This window comes from Chrysemys picta, chromosome 6, assembly GCF_011386835.1.
Source record: "Chrysemys picta bellii isolate R12L10 chromosome 6, ASM1138683v2, whole genome shotgun sequence".
Taxonomy (NCBI): domain Eukaryota; kingdom Metazoa; phylum Chordata; order Testudines; family Emydidae; genus Chrysemys; species Chrysemys picta.
In genome coordinates, this window is record NC_088796.1 from 76281864 (window position 1) to 76302297 (window position 20434).

At 41.1% G+C, this 20434-nt stretch overlaps 1 protein-coding gene across 9 annotated transcripts in view; it reads left to right on the plus strand.

The window, feature by feature from the left end:
• Nucleotides 1–20434, plus strand: part of SNCAIP (synuclein alpha interacting protein) — a 113965-nt gene that overhangs the window by 55617 nt on the left and 37914 nt on the right. For 8 of the 9 annotated variants that reach the window (XM_005305144.5, XM_005305147.5, XM_042854638.2 and 5 more), the window contains one exon: nucleotides 9333–9405. The exons of the other annotated variant lie outside the window; for it this stretch is intronic. In XM_005305144.5, the coding sequence (XP_005305201.2) occupies nucleotides 9333–9405 (73 nt within the window). The remainder of the gene's footprint in view (nucleotides 1–9332; nucleotides 9406–20434) is intronic. 9 annotated transcript variants of the gene reach the window in all.

A 20434-nucleotide genomic window follows, 5' to 3' on the forward strand; every position in this document is an offset into this window, starting at 1 on the left:
TATCAGGGTTGGAAGGGACCTCAGGAGGTCATCTAGTCCAACCCCCTGCTCAAAGCCGGACCAATCCCCAAATGGCCTCCGCAAAGATTGAACTTACAACTCTGGGTTTAATGCTCAAACCACTGAGCTATCCCTCCCCCCATAATGACAAAGATTTGCAAAGATCCAAAACTTCATTGCATCATTCATTTCTTGAGGGGCCATCAGTAGCCAGTTATCTCCAGTGGCTAGGGTTGCTGGTGCCATGCATCAGCTTCATCCCGAGTGGATTTCTTAAAATGTACCTGCAGAAGTGCATAGAACCGTGCACTTGATGCAGTGACTCCTTCATTCAGACCAGAAAACCTACATTTAACTCCCTAACTGTTGATCATGGATTCTTCATTAACCTCTGATCATGTCTGGTGTACAGACAGAATTCAGGATATTTCATTAATTGATCTGGTCAAATTTATATTTCAGGTGTGAGGGGAAAGCTCCTTGGGGGCAGGGGCTGCCTCTTTTGTGTAGTGCCAACCACAATGGGGCACTGCCCTCTAGATGCCTGTAATACAAATATTATAATAATCCCAAAGTTTTGGTGCTCTCAGCTATGCTAGAGTTTCTGCAGGAGATTTGGTTGGAGCCCTACAACCAAGCCCCTTAGAAACGTGGATACCAGCCTTAGCAGCATTTTGCAGCCAGGCACATGGGATCCTCTATTTGAGTATGAGGTGCTACGTTTAATCACAATGACAAACAAGACAAGCCTGTGGCTGGCCTTTCTAGCTGTCTGAAAGGCAAGTTTTGGAATTAGTTCCTATATCTATGCAAAAACTACACTGCTGTTGCCATGTGCAAAAGTTTATTCTTGTAGCTTCAGAAACCCTTTCTGTTAAGGTAAGTTCCTCTTTCCACAGTTCCTGGGAAATGGTCATCCTATCATTTTGTTGTAATCCTTTGAAAGGTTGTGGCATGTGTGGACATTCCTAGCACTCCAAACACACATCTCAAGTATATGGTATATATACATCAGTTGTACCCTATTCATCTCATTCCATCTGAAATGCAAAGGGCTTATTGCCTCAAAGTTGCTGCAGGCAAACTTCTGCACCAATTAGCATGCTAGGTATATGGGAAACTAAAGTCCTTAGAGGCACTGGGGGAAACTGTATGGGCCTTATCTGAGGAAGGTTTGTAAAATAAGTTTCCATTCCTCTGAAGACGCATCCTTTGGTAGGAAGAAGCTACTGGGTTGGTTCCCACATAAGGGGAAGCTTCCGTTCCTACTATTACTCTACTATAATAATTAAATTCTGCTTCTCCCTCCCTCTTTCTGGGATTCACTGCTTACTTCTTCCTATGAGTAATGAGTGAGGAGAGAGGCTTTGAATGAGAGACGTCTTATCTGCTCATTTTCTTTCTGTTAGTTGCTTTTCTCCAAATTCAACCCACCCTCGTAGCCTGACCAGAATATAAGTTGAAGTTTTTCTCTAAAAGGAGACTGTGGGCATGTCTACACCAACAATTAGACTGTGCAAGCTGGGGTGTGAATCTACCCTGCACTAGCCTACTGCAGTGTAATTGTCCATGTGGACTTTGCTGGTGCACATTAACAGTTCATTAGCGCACTTTGATCTAGACACTTTGGAGTGGAACTAGCTCAAAGCACTCTAATGAATTCTTAACCCATGTCAGCAGGAGCCACAGGGACAGTTAGACTGTGACAGCCTAGTGCAGGGTAGGTTCATACCCCAGTTTTCCACAGTCTAACTGTTTGTGTAGACAGGCCCTTAGATATAATATATTGTCTTAAGGTTAATTTAGTACATTTCATATGAGTTTGTCTTAATGCTAATAACTGGTTGGTGGAGTGTTTCTACAGTTGTGGAATAACTCTTCTGGTGACCTGAGCTGAAGGGTGGAGCTTAGTCCTGGAGCATCCAGCTACTCACTGGACTGTTCCAAATTCCGTGGGGAGGCGGAGGGAGGAGTATTAATGCATGAATAATTAATTCTGAGAAAAGCTGCTAACAGAAAGAAAATGATCAGGTAAGAAATGTCTCAGTCCAGGTGTTCTTGAAATACTTGCAGCTGTAATTATTGTGAGCAAAAAAGCTGTTCATGTAAGGTGCATACTTGGCAGTTATTACAGGAACCACTAATGCAGTTCATTCCTCCCTCCCTAATCATATCTCTGCCACAAGTGTTTCTCTTTTATGAATAGAAAAGTTGTTTATATGCTGAATGTCTGGCGAGTGAGGGCGCTCCGACACACAAATATTTCTGTTGTAAGTGGAATTTATTTATTTGATTTGCAGCTCACCTTTATGATACAAAGTGCAGAGCCCAAGCTCTCGTGTCAGATAACATTATAAGCTCTTGCAAAGGATTTTATTTTCTTTTTAGCATTTCAGAAGATGGTTCCTTTTAAAAAAGCTCCAGATGCTTTACTCACATGCAGCTTCCTTTTAAATGGACTTTATTTTTACCTATTTTTATGTTGCCTTTTATTTAAAGGTGGGGGGGGGAGGGAGGTGTTGAGACATCACAAGACAATGATCCAATCTTGAGAGGATAGTTTATTCTGGGGAACTGTCTTGTTATGACTGTTCCATGTTAGATTATGTCCTGTAATCTCTTCCTAGGCCCAGTTTTACAAAAACATAAAGCAGAATAGATGTATCCTCTTCTTGCCTCTCCCGTTTTGCCTGATGCTACTGAATGGTGGATTTAACTACCAGTTTCACTGTTGTACAGCTTAGATTGCCCACGCTATTAGGAAGTACTCTGACCTCTTGCTGAACCTTTGAATAATGGCATAGATTATAGAACAAAAAATATTATTCCTATCCCCAGGCAGGAGAATGAAGGAGTTGATGTCAAAGGCAAATTAACTTGAGAAGTACTGGCTTTCCTACTACTCTGCTGGTCTCCTGTGTGGTCAGATGCTTGAATGAACAGGCTTTGCACAAGGAAAGCGTGCAGCGATGGGAACAGGGGGCAGAATTCTCCCCTTTGTCAATCCACAAAACACTTATGCTGCTGCCCCTCTAATCCCCAGTTACTTGTGTGCATGTGACCAGCAGTGGCTAATTCGTCTGGGTTGTTTAGGGCTCCCTGTCAAGATCTCTTGGCTTTCTGAAACTTCAGGTTTCACCTTCGTGCTGCTGTGGAGAGAGCAGCTCCAGAGCACTTTTATTAACCATTTTCAACTTTCCTGCTACACTTCCTGTTCAGATCCAAAGCAGATAAGTAGTGAGTGGAAATTGTTACAATCCGATGATTGTTCTGTGGCCTATGTGAAGTGCTATAGTGGTCTCCATCCATTCCTCAGTGTACATTTCTCTCCCAGATGAGATCCTTGTGGGTCATCTTGGCCAACAGGTCCAGATCTGAATACCTTTGGAATACTAGAGCTGTTTTAAACACAAAATAAATATTTTTTAAGTCTTACATGTGTGTATAAGTAAATAGAAACTATAACTTTCTCTCCTGTAAGATGCTCATTTTTGAGACTCTTAGACTGCCATCATTTAAGTGCCACAAATCACAGATTTATTTGGAGTGTAGTTTATATATGAGTAGGGTAATGTGACTCTTGTTTACATTATACAGAAATATCATTCTGTCCAAAATGACGTTAGGTCACCAGCTAGCACATCTTCACTTATTACTATTATGAAAGAGCAACTGAAACAGACAATAGAAGAGCGGGAAATGAATAAAAGTGGGAGCACTATGAAACCTGTAAATTGCATTTAATCTCAGATATACCTTTAAAAATCAGTATGCATAAATTTAACCTTCCCCCTTTCCCAGTCACTCCTATGAGGACAGATAAAATTAGCCCTGTTAGTAAGTTGTATACTATTCTAGTGGTCCCTTTATGGTTTCTTAGTAGTTTAAAATACAGGCTGTTTACTACACTCTGATGTTATGCAGTTAAAATTATTATTATTACTTACTATTGCAATACAGCAGTAATACCAAATGCCTCAATGTGTTAGGTATTGTACAAACACACAGGAAGACAGTCTGTTTCCCAAAGAGCTGTGTGTGGATACAGGGGTTTCCCTGCATTGTGCCAGTGTTGGATTGGAGCTGGATTAGCTATTGCATTCCTTGATGAGTTTGAAATAATTTGAAAGCCTTTTGTCTTCTATTAATAAAATCGGCTGTCCTCAGTGGCTGCTCACCCCAGCCAGACATTGGTTGACTGACTTCTTGAGCAGTAGGCAGAACTAATTATCATCCTCTAATTTCTACACAGTGAGACAAAAGGCAGAAGGCTGTTAAGACTTACAAACTCTTTCAGATTCAAACAAAAGACATGTATCACTTATAAAGCCAATAGAAAAACAACTCCTGTCTGTTGTTAAAAGTGAAGAATAAAATACAGAGGGTATGTCTATATCAACTGATGCAAACAATACACATGAGCATGAAGAATCAGAATAGGGCTGTAAATGTGTTAATCATAGCCAGTTGGCCCATAGTTTATCCTCTTGGGAAGTAAATTATTTCCTTATAGTCAAGCCACCAGTCTGCTATTTTCTTTTCAATTATGGATGCTGTTCTTTTGTTGTTTTAATGTTTAGATAAGTGAATTCTGTGTTCATTAAAGGAAGAGACTGAGAGCACTGACATAGCATAGACAAAGTTTTTGTGTAAGCTTTTTGTTTTCATTTTTAATGTCAATAAATATTCATCTGTTATGCTTAGGCAGCCATTTGGATTAGACATGCAGTATAAACAAATGAATTAATAAAATATGTTGTAAGGCTGCTCTGCTAATTCATAATCTTGTTTCTGACCTGCAGCACCCACAGTGTGTCCTGGACACAAATTGTGAATTTGCAGAATTGTGGGTAAGAGTTCTGTAAAACACACAAAAACCCTGAAGGGAATAGTTAAGAGTTGATCACCTTACTCATTTTCAGTTGCAACCCGAGCTAGGGTTTGTAACCTTGTCTCTGGAGGGGAAAATTGGGTGGTTTTCATGTTACTATGGAAGCACTGTATGTGGTGATGCTTTCTATGTATTGCTTTACTAGTTGTAGATCACTGTTTAAGTAGCAACCCTTGAAAAGTATCCTGAAAGAGGAATGTACTGCACAGTTTTAAACCAGGAAGTAGTGAATTTAAAAATGTTTTAAAACTTACTTAACATATTTAAACTTATTAATACAATGGTGCAACTGTAATCTTAACTCTGGTAGTTAACTCTAATCTTTTTGAGAGAGTGTTTAATATCCAGAGTTACAATACAATATACCAGTTAAAGAATTTAGCATCAGTCAAGAATTTTGAATGATAGGCCAGAATTTGGAACTAAAATTTAATTTTCTTTTGTTGATTTGATGTGAATGGAAGACAACTGAATTGCTGCATTTTCCAGAGTAATATTTAAACAATAATAGTTTGTTCTAGGAAAAGTTCTACCATGTTAATAACAACTGAAAAAAACTTAATTGTAATATGGACAAGAAGCTGTCTGTATCATCTAGCTAAAAACAGAGGAGTTAGGAGTTTAAGATGAAGACAAAGGCACTGGAGACCCAATCCAGTGCCCGTGAAATCTGTGAGAGTTTTGCCATTGACATCAGTGGGAGTAGGGTAAGGTCCTTGATGCTTTCAGCGGTCACTATAGACCTGATCCTGTGAGGTTGTCAGTGTCCCCATTGAGGTGCTGAGTGTTGCTTGGGATGTGCTGAGCACCTCAGTTCCAATGTAGTGGAAGTTAAGGATGCTCCATATGACAAGTGAAAGGTTAACAAATAGCCATTATTGTCACGATACAGTTCCCTTAATTTTATTTTTAAAACTGTTTCTGTTACATCTCTGTGCCGCTACTTTTAATTTTTCTTCCATTATTTTTCTTTCTGCTATTGTTGGGCTGGCAGTCAATTTTAAACTTGAATGAAACTGCCTAGAGTGTACCTGCTAGATATTCCGAAGATCTGCCTGTTTGTGGGTGTGTGTATTTAAAATTCATTTAATACAAAGTTTTAGTACAAACTTTAAAATAATGTCAAGTGCAAAGATTTTAGAATTTCTATTCCATAAGATTTTGTAGTCATTATTGCTGGAATAATGACTGGTTATTTAACAAGCCATGATCATTTTCAGTAATGTGTGACTACAGATTTACATCTTCTACCAGCAGAAAAACTGGGCTTGTCTGGATTCCCACTGAATTCTTAGAAATCTCTTGCCTGCTGTTATTAATCTCTTTCTAGTAGTACCATTTTTTTCCACAATAGAAGTATAAAGATTGCAGATTAAAGACCTGATCATGTGGTTTGCTGAATGCCATCTTTTTCAGTGGGGGTTGAGGGCACTCAGCACCTCTTAGAATCTGGGGCATCTCTGTGTAACAGGATTGAAATAAAAAATACTACTACTAAGCAATCTAGTCTTGTAACGTGCTTTTGTTTTGCACCTGGACTTTAGTGTAAACCACAAGATAACTCCTTTTCTGAGTTAGTGAAGACCAGGATAGAGTGTGTCTGCTGTTTAAAGAAAGAGAATCCTCTCTTCCTCACTCTGCTGCTCACTTACTCTGTGCACTGGGGCGTATGACTTAACTGCTTCTTGCCTCGGTTTCTCTTTCGTTAGTGAGGTTTAATAATACCTATTTCACAGAGGAGCTGTGAGGCTTAATTGATGTGTGTAAAGCATTTTAAGATCCTTGAATGAAAAGTGGAAAATAACATCACTGAATTATGTGTAGCAAACATGGCATTCTGGATAAAGAGTGGGAGCCCTACAGCTATCAGCATTGCAGTTCAATCCATTGAATAACTTGGAAATTCTGGCTGGAAGAAAGGTTAACAACCATTGGTGGACCAGGACTGGGGCTAGAAAGCTAGAGAAGGAAGTAGCTGGGGAAGGTCTGCTACAGGAAGCAAGTACTGTTACCTCCTAGCAGCTCTATAGTTTCTCAGCTGAAAGCCATGTCTCTGTATTGACCACTAATGCAGATAGCAGAAATGTAAAAGTGCAAAAATATTTCTGAGAATAGAGGTGGGTGGGAGGAAATCTGTTAATGAAATCAAGCATATGTTGTTAAACATAATCATCAGATTTATAACACATTGAATTGACTTTTTTGTGGGTAACTGAATATATTTTAATACAACGTAGGACCGACAAGAAAGTTTGTACTTCCAGAAGTGGAGAAAAAAGACAGAGAAGGAATGGGTCTTCACTTTTGAGGATGCCTGACAAACACATAACAGTGGAGTACAAAAGGCCTACTTCTAATTGAATTACAGACTCTGTAATAGTTTAACCTGCACCAGCTGGTGTTCTAGAGCTACCATATTTCTTGGTAGCTTCTTTTAAGAATCTTACTATGCCAGTTCAACATTATCTTTTTTATCTGTAGGTAAAATACCAAAATGTACAGATCAGTGTTTGACTTTTCATTCAACAGCAGCAACAAAAAATACATGCAGTTTATGTGTGTGTGTATTTGTATTTGATGGTATCCTTCTCCCTTCACATATCACTTATTGTCTTAGGGTATATCTACACTGGAATTAAAACCCTGTGGCTGGCCCATGCCAGCTGACTTGGACTCGGGCTAAAGGGCTGTTTAATTGTGGTGTAGACGTTCGGGCTCGGGCTGAGCCCAGGCTCTAGAACCCTCTGAGTTGGGAGGGTCCCAGAGCTTAAGCTGCAGTCTCAACCCGAACATCTACACCGCAGTTAAACAGCCCCTTAGTCCGAGTCAGCTGGCACTGGCCAGCTGCGTGTGTCTAATTGCAGTGTAGACATATCCTTAGATTGTGAGCAGGGACAAAATCTTTGTATGTGTTTGTACTGCCCTCTAGTATAATGGAACTTCTCTCTGGGTTGGGTACTCTGGGTAGCACTGCAATATACAAATTAATTAATAAATTAAAGTTCTGATGCTGAGAATGCTTAGCATCTGCAGTTCCCATTGACATAGTTGCAGGTGCCCAATATCTCTCAGGATTAGTAGGCCCTAAAGAAGAAAAGTAAAGTATGGAGGGGAGCTGTGTTTGGGGGGCGGTGGTATGTGTTTGAAGTAGCCACAAGCCATGGAGTGACTGTTTTACTTGAGTTCACTTGAATCAAACGAGTAAGTTATTCTGTAATTGGTCACCTGAGATTTACTTTGTATCATTCAGAGGCATATTGTCACTTGAACTTTAATTTGCTTCAGACATGCAATTGGCAAACTGTCAACAAAAAAACAAAACTGGTATGACAATTCCTTTTTTGTGTGGAAAGCTGCCATGTTTTCGTATGTTGTTGTTCCGCTTCATCTGTCAATAGCAGACTAGCTAAAAATATGCCTTCCTTTAAGAACATATGGTTTTTATACATTCCTCAACATTTTGTGCTATATTAATCCTAAATATTTTTTACTTTACTTTTGACTGTTTTTAATAGTTCTTTTAAATGTGCAAAAGCCATTGATTTTTTTTTTAAAAAGGCATAATGATTTTCAGATATGTGTTGGTTTGAAAGGAAACTCTTGTGACACTGTAGCATTAGATTAAGGGTTTCTTGATATTGAGTAACCAGATTTCTGTTTGTGGGAAATTGTATTTTTATGATGTTGGATCATATGGCAGATTGAAGGCATTCCACAAGATTATAAGGAAATGATTGTCGCTTAGTCGGATGAATGTGTCGTCCTCCCCCCCCCACGCACACTTTTAAAGTTGAATCCAAAGAATAACTTGTTGATCAAAATCAGGTGTATCCCCTCACATCAAAGTACTAATACATGTTTGTTTTAATGAAAGCTATTCTTGGATGCGTAGATTTATGTTCTTGTTTGGCTGTGTGTTGTGGGGAGGTGTCTATATCTGAGATCAGATCTTTAACACACTAGCATATTTTTTCATATAGCATTGTATAAATCTGAATTTTATCTGCTATAAAACAAATTATGTTAAAGAGAGGTATGCTGGATCTTGCAAAATCAAACACCATAATGTATAGCACAGGCAACCAAAGTAATCCCTGGGTTTCTAAAGCTCTTGTCAATTTTAATATGGTGAGGCTACCTGTGGAAATGATGAATATATGTGACATGTCATCATAACCCAAGCAGTTATGCTCCACAAGGATGACAAGTCCCAGCAAGAAATGCTGATATCTGATGGAGCGTTGGATGCTGGGATGCAGTTGTCTTCATAGGCAGGTGGCAGTTGCTCCATTTCGTGCAGATTTAGGGGTAGCTTCAGGACTCAGCTACATAGGACACTTGGCATGAGAGTGTCCCCACTACTATTGTGTTTTTCTTTTGTATAATTTTGGGAATGAACCAATTTGTATTTTATATGCATTTTTCCGTCTCTCTATTTCAGTACTCGGTAACTTCTCTCAAGACTATCCCAGAATTATGTAGAAGGTGTGATTCGCAAAATGAAGACAGATCAGGTATGCTGCCCACTTTTGTTCTCCCATCTTCTTTTAGGCTGCTTCTTAAAGTGCAGGACTTGACAGCCTTTGCTTCTTGGCAGTGTTCTGCTGTTTTTGTTTTCTTTTATTTTTGTACTCCTTTCTGGAAACATGGATTTTTTTTTTTCAACAGATGTTAGGTCATTAGCACACACACACAAAAAATTCCATAAAAGGATTTGGCTATATAAACGTAAGGCTTCATCTGAGCAACTCCAAACCACAATTTATGCAACAATTTACTTGAAAACCCAAGAAACCATTGGTGACAAGACATAATGATGTAGGCGCCAATGAAAGAATGTTGGATACATTTACTACCCCTATGACATGACCAGTTTGAGGGATGATATTTTGCCAGGGTCTGAAACCCTATCAGAGATGCTACAAGATAGATTCTACAGTACTCTACTCTAAGACATGCTGTAACAGTTAAGATTAAAGCAAAGTTTTTGAGTTTAATAGTGTAAACTAAATGAAGAATCATGGCATATAGATGAGAACCAGCTGGAGACCTTTTCCCCCCCACTGACAAAAAGTGCATGCAGTGTTGTTTTTCACTTTCTAAATCAGATTAAGCCTCTTCTGTTTCTCTTTTTGTGATGAACAAAAATGAATTGATGAGAATAATACTTTAGTGTGGAGCTATGAAAAGTTTTTTATGCTTTCATCTGATGACTTAATTGTGCTTTCATTAATATTGTTGAATCTAAAACATTTACAGCAGAAACTTGAGACCTGAAATTCATGGGAAGATGGACCATGCCAGACTTTGGCAACCCTTATTTCTGTAGTTCCTTTCACATAGTTGTAAATTACCAAGGTTTGTAGATAAATTGAAGCTTTCTAATAGCTGCTTCTCTTGCCAGAATCATTAGTCACAGTCCTTATGGCAGCTGGACTTGAAAATAAAGGGAAGTAAAGCCTAACTTACTTCTCTGCTCAGATTGTGACTGGCTGCAGTGGGGAGGGCAAGGTTTACTCAGACAATACTTTCTGCTGCAAACAAGTGGGTGGGGAAGGGGCGGGAAATGGGATGTAAACTATAATGATCTTGGGGTTCATTAAACAACAAACCAGTGAATGAGAAAGGAATAAAACTTCTAATAAAACTAGAGAACTTCCGTGGTGAATTGCTTTACACAGCTACATTGCGTTCTCAACCCCAGCTTCCAGGACCTCTCTAAACTACTATATTTATAATACTGTCCTTTATGAGGGAGCGTCGCTAAATTATAATCTTCCACACACGTATCTCTACATAAACTGCTCCACAAAAGGGGGGATAAAGCAAGAGAGAGCAGGATAGGAATTGCAATAAAGTCACAATTCATTCTCTAGTCTCTTCCCAGCCAGAATGGTCTGCTCAGCTCTCTTTGAAGAAATAATATTTCTTTTTATTTGCAGAAAGAGCCTTGCAAACATAAACCTATATAAACCAATAACAAGGTTGGAATATTTGTTACGCCTGATTCTTCTTAGAGACCCTGGGATATTCACAGCCTGCTGTGCAGCTGAATTGTTAACTAAGTTCCATCTGTGAAGTCCCTTTTGCTGTCAGTTGTCTTCCAATGATGCCCACTGAGTTACTTCTTTACACACCAGTTGCCTTGAATGGGGTTGGATAGATGCAACTACAGGCATTTCTGGAAGACAGATGGTAGCACCACGGGACCCCTACCAATGGAAATTAACTAAGAGTTCTGTTGAAGATGCTTGATCCACAAAAGAATACAATTTACTTTCTCAGAGCTGGTAACCATTTCAGTCCTAATGGTTCTGTAGGACTGAAAATAACATGACCTTATTTTTTTCATTAAAAGTATAATGGAATATAGGCAGGGAGCAGAACTGTTGAGTGAGAAGATATCATTCCATATCCTTGATGGGCATAAATAGGTATAACTCCATTGAAGTATCAGTAGAGCAACATCAGTTGATATCAACTGAGGTCATTTTTACATAGTTGCCTTTGAGAGAGAAACCTTAACTTTTCTTCCTTAGTTTCCCTATTAGGAAATAGAGATAATAATTACCTGTCTTCAAAAAGAGTTGGGATAAAAAATTAGTCAGTGACTGAATAGCACTAAATAAGTGCCAAACTTTCGGATACATACACACATCACCGTCATACAGGGGCATACTAGCTTAAGTGGACAATTATTGCAAAACTTTAAAAAATGTTAGCAGTTATGTATGGACCCCAGAACAAGTATTTGGGTTCATCCTCTCTTGCAACAGGAGAGTACAAGTCCCATCTATTCTCCTTCACACACAGGTTCACCATTCAAACAATGGGATTTTCCTGTTATTACAGCTTAGGAGGCAAAACCAGGCCTGTTATGTATGGGAAAATGGCTTGACTCCACTCACTGGGAAAAACCCAGGTGTTATTCTGGTCTATGGTGGTCTCCTGTTCTTCTGACTTCCTGATCTGCAGATTATAGGAAAACTATTAACCTCTCCAAGAGTTATTTATTATGTATTATTTCCATATAAAGAGAAAATATGTCCAACCCCTACAGAAGATGGTAAAAACTGTAAATGAAGACAACCTGATATGTCTGCACTCCATTGACAATTTAAGTTATAATTATATACAGAACAACTGTGTAGTATTAGGAGAAGTGTTGGGGCTCCCCTGAGACCTCTTCCATTCAGTTCCCCCAAAACTCAGTTCAACTCCAATCTCATCACTCGGGTTCCTTTCTTTGGTAAACAGTAAAGCTACACTTAGTTGATTAGTCTCAAACGCGGGAGGTGGAAGCACACAGGATATGTGTCAGATTCAAATTACACAGAAAACCTGTTCCTTTAGATACATTTACACACACAGCACATTAATATACATTTCATCACATGCTTCATGATTGGCTTGGTTACTTTTTATGAACCAATCCTGGTACAGCAAGCTCTGTCAATGTGCTGCTCATGCATAATCTGAAATCTACCTTATTTTACATTTAGGCTTCTTTACTAATACCAGAATGTTCCTGCTGATCTGAGCTAGCCATCCTAACTCCAGCATACTGCTTGTGATAAGAACTTAACTTTCCATTCATCTTCCCAATCATGCCCAATAAGAAATGAGGCAAGTAACTTATGTCAAGCCAGGTCTACTAGAAGGTGGTCCAGCCCTCCACCTCAAAATCTCATTACTTACTAGGCTAGCAAAATAATAGCCACTCTGCACTCAAGACTTTTCCTCTACCTCAGTAGTGGTGCTTTGGGTTAGGTGTACTGCAGAAAAAATAAACTGTGCCACTTTTTTTGCCTCCAGCTGTGGGTTTGAATTGTTTTTTTTTTTTTGGTTGATTTTTCTTTTCTATTTTAGTTCAGCAAGCTCAATCAAGAATCCAGAAAAATATAGATTATTTTTTTTTATTATAAAATAAAAATGATATGTGTACAGCAATGTCACTGCAAGACATTTTGAACTGAATTGTATCACCAGAACCTCTTGATGAGACTAAAATCTTGTATTACATCATTGCTAATCTGTTATTCATGGTGTAAGAATGGGGTTTAGTCAATACCGTTTTCTTCACCCATTTCATCTAAATGTTTGAATAATGTGGTGGTAACATGAGAAAGTGTTTGGTTATATTGATTTTAAATTGCTCTAAATACCTTTAATCCTAGGAAAACATAACATTATTTACCAATCAGCATGCTTTCTCATGGATTCCACCCAAACTTTTCAACAGATTTTTTTTTTTTTGTCCTTATTGCCTGACTGCTGCTCCTTCAGGGCCCGTGGTCATCTGGATTTCATTTCTTATTTTCAAAAATCCAATAATGCATCTTTTTTTTTTCTCACTGTCCATTCTTTTGGTCAACAAGGGGCCAAAGGGTCTGAGAGAAGAATCCCCTCTAGCTGGATTTTCCCCTCTGGTGTAAAAGGATTGGATCTATCACCTCCATGGCATCTTCTGGCCCTATTGTCTCCTGAAGGTCAAGGATCTGTGCCTAAGGGGAAATGCATTCCTTAGTCTCTCACCTTCTCCCACACCCTGCACAAATTAACAGAGTTAATGCAAAGTGAGGGCATTATCTTTTCTGTGACCCTCTTACCAGCAGGAAGTTACTGTTTAATGGGCACATTGCTGGAACTGTGGAGTCTAAGAGAAACCTAGCAGTTCAGTAAAGCTGCCGGGGGCCCCACAGTCAGCCAGGGGTTCCAGATCCCTGGGTTTCTACAGGATTTAAGGGGGAAAGCACATCCCGTTCTGTGGGGAAAGGGTATGAGGTAAGTTCTGGTCCATCCAGTTCTCCTTCATGACACAAAATGATTCAGGCAGAACTCGGGGGTATGTCTATACTGCAGCTGAGAGTGAGCATCCAGTGTGAGTAGACAGACTTGCGCTAGCGGGGCTCAAGCTAGGTCACTAAAAATAGGTGTGTGTACATTGTGGCTTGGACGGCAGACCCCCATAGGCTTGAGTGTGGGTGGCTCGCAGGAGTCTGCCAGAGCTCCAACATCCACAATACGATAAGGGTTTTCTGTCGCATCCCACCTTATAGAAGGGCTGTTCATGGCCGGGGTAATTAGATCCAAGGACCTTTATGGCCCTATTTATAACAACTAGAGTTAAAGGAATCAATTTAAACATAATTCCAGATAGTTCCGTTTCTGACATGGTGTTGCTAGCCCATAGGTCACTTGATTTCCAGTGTTTTCTAAGCAAGAATGATTTACTGGAGCAGAAATTGGCTCTTGTTGCTTTTGTTGTTCAGTATGAAATTGCTTGCTTGCTTGCTTTCTCATCTACCTGGGGAGACAGGAAGATTTGATAAGGCCGTTGCAGCTAATAATTCATGACATCTGTGCCCAGCCAGCTTCACTGAGCTAGTTGATTGCACTAAGGTGTATTCTGTTAGCTGAAAAGTTGAGATGACTTTGTGATGTTGTTAAATAGGTGTCTAGAATGAGAACAGCATCCTACTTGAGATCTTTATTCACTTAATGCTGTAAGCCAACTGACCTCTTGTCCCCAGCAGTGAAAGGTTAGTTCAGTAACCCTCTATGCTACTGTATCCACTGAACTAAATTAAGGATGGTTCACAAGAATATCCAGGGGATTGCTTTTCTATTGGGGAAATTATCAGTAAATATTGAAATTTTCTATTCCTCCAGGTTTGGTGCTCTTATTCCTGGGGGGATTCTGCACCAAAAAATTATGCACACAATATTTTAAAATTCTGCATATTTTTTTGTCAAAATAATGCAATATAATCCAGCTAGTTTCAATTATTTTGGTAATTTATTTAAACTACAATACAATGGATGGTGAATGGGAGTGGGAAGCATTGGAGGAAATCACCAACCCCCCTCCCCATCCCCTTCTCTTCCCCCCATCTAATAGTAATGTAGGTAGTATTGACCCTTTGCTTCCAATTATTAGTCAACAAATATATGTAGCCATATGCTCAGTGTTACATCATAGACAACTGAAAAACAAGTGAGGGCTGGAGACTCAAACTCACAATTTATACTGGCTGCTGACCATGTCCAAAAAGGTCAGTAGCAAACAGTTCATGGAGCACATTTTGATAGGACATTTTTTCAATCCAAAATTGAGACCAGATCTCATCACTAAAGCACCATAAGCATTTATAAGGCCATATTGTCCTTTACAATAAGGCTCCTTTACACCGCTCTGGCAATGTAAAGGAGCCTTAAAACTTTTATACCTGTTTTATACTCCTGGGGGAATTTACCAAGAACAGTGGGAACAATTCATTAAGCAGGCAGGCTGCTATATTCTCCTCTGCCTGCCCCACTCCTATCTCTTCAGAAATACCCCAAAGCCCTGCCCCTCCATGCCAAGAGGGCTGTAATAGCGAGCGAAAGAGACCAGTCTCTCTCTCTCATATACACATGGCTACCCAGCCCCCCTCTCCCAGGTGGTGATTTACATCTCTACTGGCTGCTCTGGATGCCCAAACCGACCTGTCTGTGTTACCCGACATTGGGCCAGCTAGTAAGCTTAGGGAGGACTAATGGCCCACCAAAGTTTGGCAGAAAGCAGCATGTTTATTATACTGATAGCTAAGCTCAAAAGAAGGAGGGGGGTCACACTCACATACTCATGCTCCCAGGACAGGCACGGCACTGGAGATGTCAGGATCCTTCAAGGTAAGTGTCCCACAGCACAGCGATGGATGGTGCGATGAAGGTAAGTCTTCCCGAGGCACAATGGAATGCAATGGGGCGAACCACTGGCCAGGCGGTCTGGGCGAAGGGCCTTCATGGGAGGTACAAGCTTGTGAGTGCACTCCTGAGCACATGGCCCCTTCCCCTTTTAAGGGCCTGCTCCTCATGGCCTGCAACTAGAGATGACTTGTCCGTGTCTGGTTGGTCACGCTCCACCTCGGGCAGTGTCCATGTATTGGGTGTATGAGTGCTGCCTAATTAGAGTCCCAGACACCTTGTCTATCTGGGAGCTCTTCTGATCTTCCAGCTGTTCAACCAGCCCATTCATCCCACAAGCATTCCAGGAGGGAGGGGCAGGGGGAAAGCCACTTCACAGGTATTCAGAGAGGGAGAGGAGACAAAAGGGGGGAGGGGAAGTATAACAGACCTTTTGAGCATACAGGTTATACATAGCATAGTCGTACAGAGCATACAGATCACTGCTGCTCCTGTAACACTCTGCACTGCCAGGGAGTGGGCATATGACCGCTCTTGCAGCTTCCCTTGGCTTTCCCATCAGAAGTAATTTTTCTGCGGGTAAGCAAAGAAATCTGCAGGGGCCATGAATTCTGCACATGTGCAGTGACACAGAATTCCCCCAGGAATATGCTCTGCACAATTTATGCATCAAGCTATTTGGTAGTTTACCAATATGTGACTTATATTAAGGTAAAATTGTGATTTGGTGGCAGTTGTATTTGTAAGTTCTGGATATTTATCATGCCTCCTAAGTGTATCCCAACTAAATATGTTTGAAATTACTGGAATAAATGAATGATTGGATAATGTTAGACCCTGAAAAAAAAGGGAAGATACACAATTCTGTTCTGATAAACAATAATTAGAATAATGGGTGTATAGTAATGCAATTATACTTGTGATACCTCTTCAGCCTAAAATCTGTTCTTTTTACCTAATTTCTTCCCCTTCATTATTTTGTATCTGTACTAATTTTGTGATTCCCTCCTAGACAGTTGAGTGTGATTTTTCCCTCACCTCACCTGGTCACATCCTAAAATCAGTCCGGACAAGGTCTGGAAGATCCCAGTTCATTTATCATTTCCCTCCTTCTCTCCTCTATATCCTATCTGTTATAGTTGACAACATTTGCAATGCTCTTCCTCTAGCCAAGCTAGGACAAGTGAATCCTACAGTGAGGCTATTGCTGTATGGATCATTTGGGAAAAGGTGTAGAGTGAGCTAATATTAATGCCTGTTTCTGTCATATGCTAACCCCAAACTTTGCTTTGTCCTAATGGATAAGTAGAACTGAAATCCAGGAAGGTGAAAACACTCACTCTCACACACATAGGGTCATTCACAAATAAAGTTTCTCATGCCAGAGCACTTGTGTCAAAGCACAAGTTGTGCTCTATGAAGCTGCTAGTATATTAAAACTGTAAAACAGCACCACCTTCAGTTAAAATTGTTAATATATTTCACTGATGTTATTAATTAAAATAGAAATACATTCAGAACTGGTTCTTATTATCCCATTGTTATATATAGCATCCCTTTGTCTCATAAAGCCCCAACTCTGCTAACACTGGTGGAGATGAATCAGTGTGAACAACTGTGAGGAATTTTCTAAAAAATTCCATAGTGTAGACTGCGCCTCAGTATCTGTATACTAAGTCCAAGACAGCTGGACCTGAAATAAATGAAAGTCTTAATTCATTCAAGGGGCTCTGATGAAGTAATGAACCACAAGAGGAAAGATAAGGCATATCTTTTAGATGGCAGCAGAATTCCAAATGTAAAATCATCCATATATTTATTCCTGTCTCTCCAGTGGTTATAGAGTATATAAATGGTAACTTTAAAATATAAAGGGCTAGATTTTTTTAAAATGTTGTGCAGGTTTCTAGTGAGGTACCACAGGGATCAGTGCTAAGCCAAGTCTTCATTACTGATCATGGAAAGGGAGTAAACACTACAATAAGGGAATTTTCAGATGCTATGAAATTGGAAGCTGTTACCGAGTCCTGCAGGGGCAGAGCAGAGGTGCTTCATTAAGACAAGGTAATCTGAATTCATTCATCTGACGATAGAAATGAGATCCAGCTAAAACCAAGCCTAACATAGATGATGTGCTCATTTACAAACCATAAAAGTCTAAAGAGTTCATTAAAGGAGATCATCGATACCTTGTCGGCAACGGCGATGAATATTCCAGATTTGCCATCCTGCGAGACTTCAGCTTCCATGCTGACAACACCTCAGATTCAAAAGCCCCAAAACGCAATTCCTCACTTGCCTCCCTAGCACTTTCACATGTCATCTCCAGTCCAACCCGTACAGCTAAATGTCATTATAGTCTACGTCATGACCCAGCTACTATCTTGGAAAGACAGTCATCTCATTAAGGAAATGATCACAGCTCTCCCAGTTCTCAGGAAACAAGAAAGACCCAGGACCCTGATATGATTATGAAGACTCATGAAGCCCATCGAATTTCAAAACATGCTTAAGAACAGCAGCATATCATCATCATGCTCTAGTCTTGACCATTGGCCCAGTGGCGTCCAAGCAGTACCCTCCTCCCCATCACTTACACAGACCTCCTTGGTTCTCTGACACATTGCATCAGATGAAAAGAGAGGGGTGGAAACTTGAATACCAATGTTGGAAAACAAAGGCTGAAACAGACCAGTCAAAACAGAGAGAATCTCTCAAAGCCTATGCTAAAGTAGTATTAAGGTCAGGAAACTTGCCTTTCAGCCTCCATAGGTCAGCCTCTGAAGTTGCTAAGGAGGTATTCAAGGTGGTAAACCTCTTCATTAACCCAGACTGCCTGGAGTCCACAGCAGAACCAAGCACCAAGTGTTGCAAGGAACTATCATCCCACTTCAGTGAAATAATCACATGTTCAGAATGGGACTTCTGAGACTCCATGGAACTTCTCCCCCTATACTGGCCAATGAACAGCCCTTCTGCATTCCCAGAGTTCAGTCCTTTCATGCCTCTAGAAGTATTGGACACCTGGAAAAAGTCTCAGCCCAAACCCTCTGAACCATGACCCTCCTGGTTGGTGAAAGAGTGTTATGAACAGCAAGTGTCACTCATCACCAAAATAGCCAATGCCTCATTCAAACGAGGAATCTTCCCTTTCTCCTTCAAACGTGCAATTGTCCAACCAGTGCTGAAGAAACCCACCCTGACATCAGACCTAGCCAACTACCACCCAGTATCAAACCTCCTGTTCCTGAGCAAGTTCATAGAGAAGTTTGCATACTGGAAAGATGGTCTAATGGTTAGGGCACTAGCATGGGCTTCAGAAAACCTGGGTTCTGCAGTTCTATGAAGTAGGGAAGAATTATCTCCTTGTTATAGTTGGGAGCGGAGACGCACAGTATAAGTGATGTACTAAAGGTTATGTAAGTGTGCGGCAGATCTTGGAATTGAATAAGATCTCCTGGGTTCCAGTTCAGTGCCTGTGTCATGGGGTATGTCTACACTACGGGATTAATCCGAATTTAGATAATTCGGATTTGAGAAACAGGTTGTATAAAGTATAAATGAGTGCGGCCACACTAGCACAGTAATTCGGTGGTGTGCGTCCAAGTACCGGGGCTAGCGTCGATTTCTGCACCGTTGCACTGTGGGTAGCAATTCCATAGCTATCCCATAGTTCCCGCAGTCTCCCGCGCCCATTGGGATTGTGGGTTAAGATCCCAGTGCCTGATGGGACAAAAAACATCGTCGCAGGTGGTTCTGGGTACAGCCTCACTTCCTCCCTCCCTCCCTCCCTGCATGAAAGCAACGGACGGCAGACAACCATTTTTGCGCCTTTTTTCCTGGGTGGGTGAACACTGCAGACTCCATACCACGGCAAGCATGGAGCCCGCTGAGGTCAAGACAGCACTCATGAATATTGTAAACACCTCGCGCGTTCTCGTGGAGTTTATGCTCAGCCAGGACCAGAAAAACGAGGAGAGGAGGCAGCGGCGGCGGCAGCGCAGCGACAAGCATGATGAGGACATGGACACGGACACGGACACAGAATTCAGTGAAACCACAGGCCCCGGTGCTTTGGAGATCATGTTGTTAATGGGGCAGATTCTATCCATGGAACGCCGATTCTGGGCAAGGGAAACAAGCACAGACTGGTGGGACCGCATAGTGTTGCAGGTCTGGGACGATTCCCAGTGGCTGCGGAACTTTCGCATGCGTAAGGGCACTTTCATGGAACTTTGTGACTTGCTGTCCCCTGCCCTGAAACGCCAGAATACCAAGATGAGAGCAGCCCTCACAGTTGAGAAGCGCGTGGCGATAGCCCTGTGGAAGCTTGCAACGCCAGACAGCTACCGGTCAGTCGGGAATCAATTTGGAGTGGGCAAATCTACTGTGGGGGCTGCTGTGATGCAAGTAGCCAAAGCAATCACTCAGGTGCTGCTACGAAAGTTAGTGACTCTGGGAAATGTGCAGGCTATAGTGGATGGTTTTGCTGCAATGGGATTCCCTAACTGTGGTGGGGCAATAGACGGAACCCATATCCCTATCTTGGCACCGGAGCACCAAGCCACCGAGTACATAAACCGCAAGGGGTACTTTTCAATGGTGCTGCAAGCACTTGTGGATCACAAGGGACGTTTCACCAACATCAACGCGGGCTGGGCGGGAAGGGTTCATGACGCTCGCGTCTTCAGGAACACTACTCTGTTTAAAGGGCTGCAGCAAGGGACTTACTTTCCGGACCAGAAAATAACCGTTGGGGATGTTGAAATGCCCATAGTTATTCTTGGGGACCCAGCCTACCCCTTAATGCCATGGCTTATGAAGCCATACACAGGCAGCCTGGACAGGAGTCAG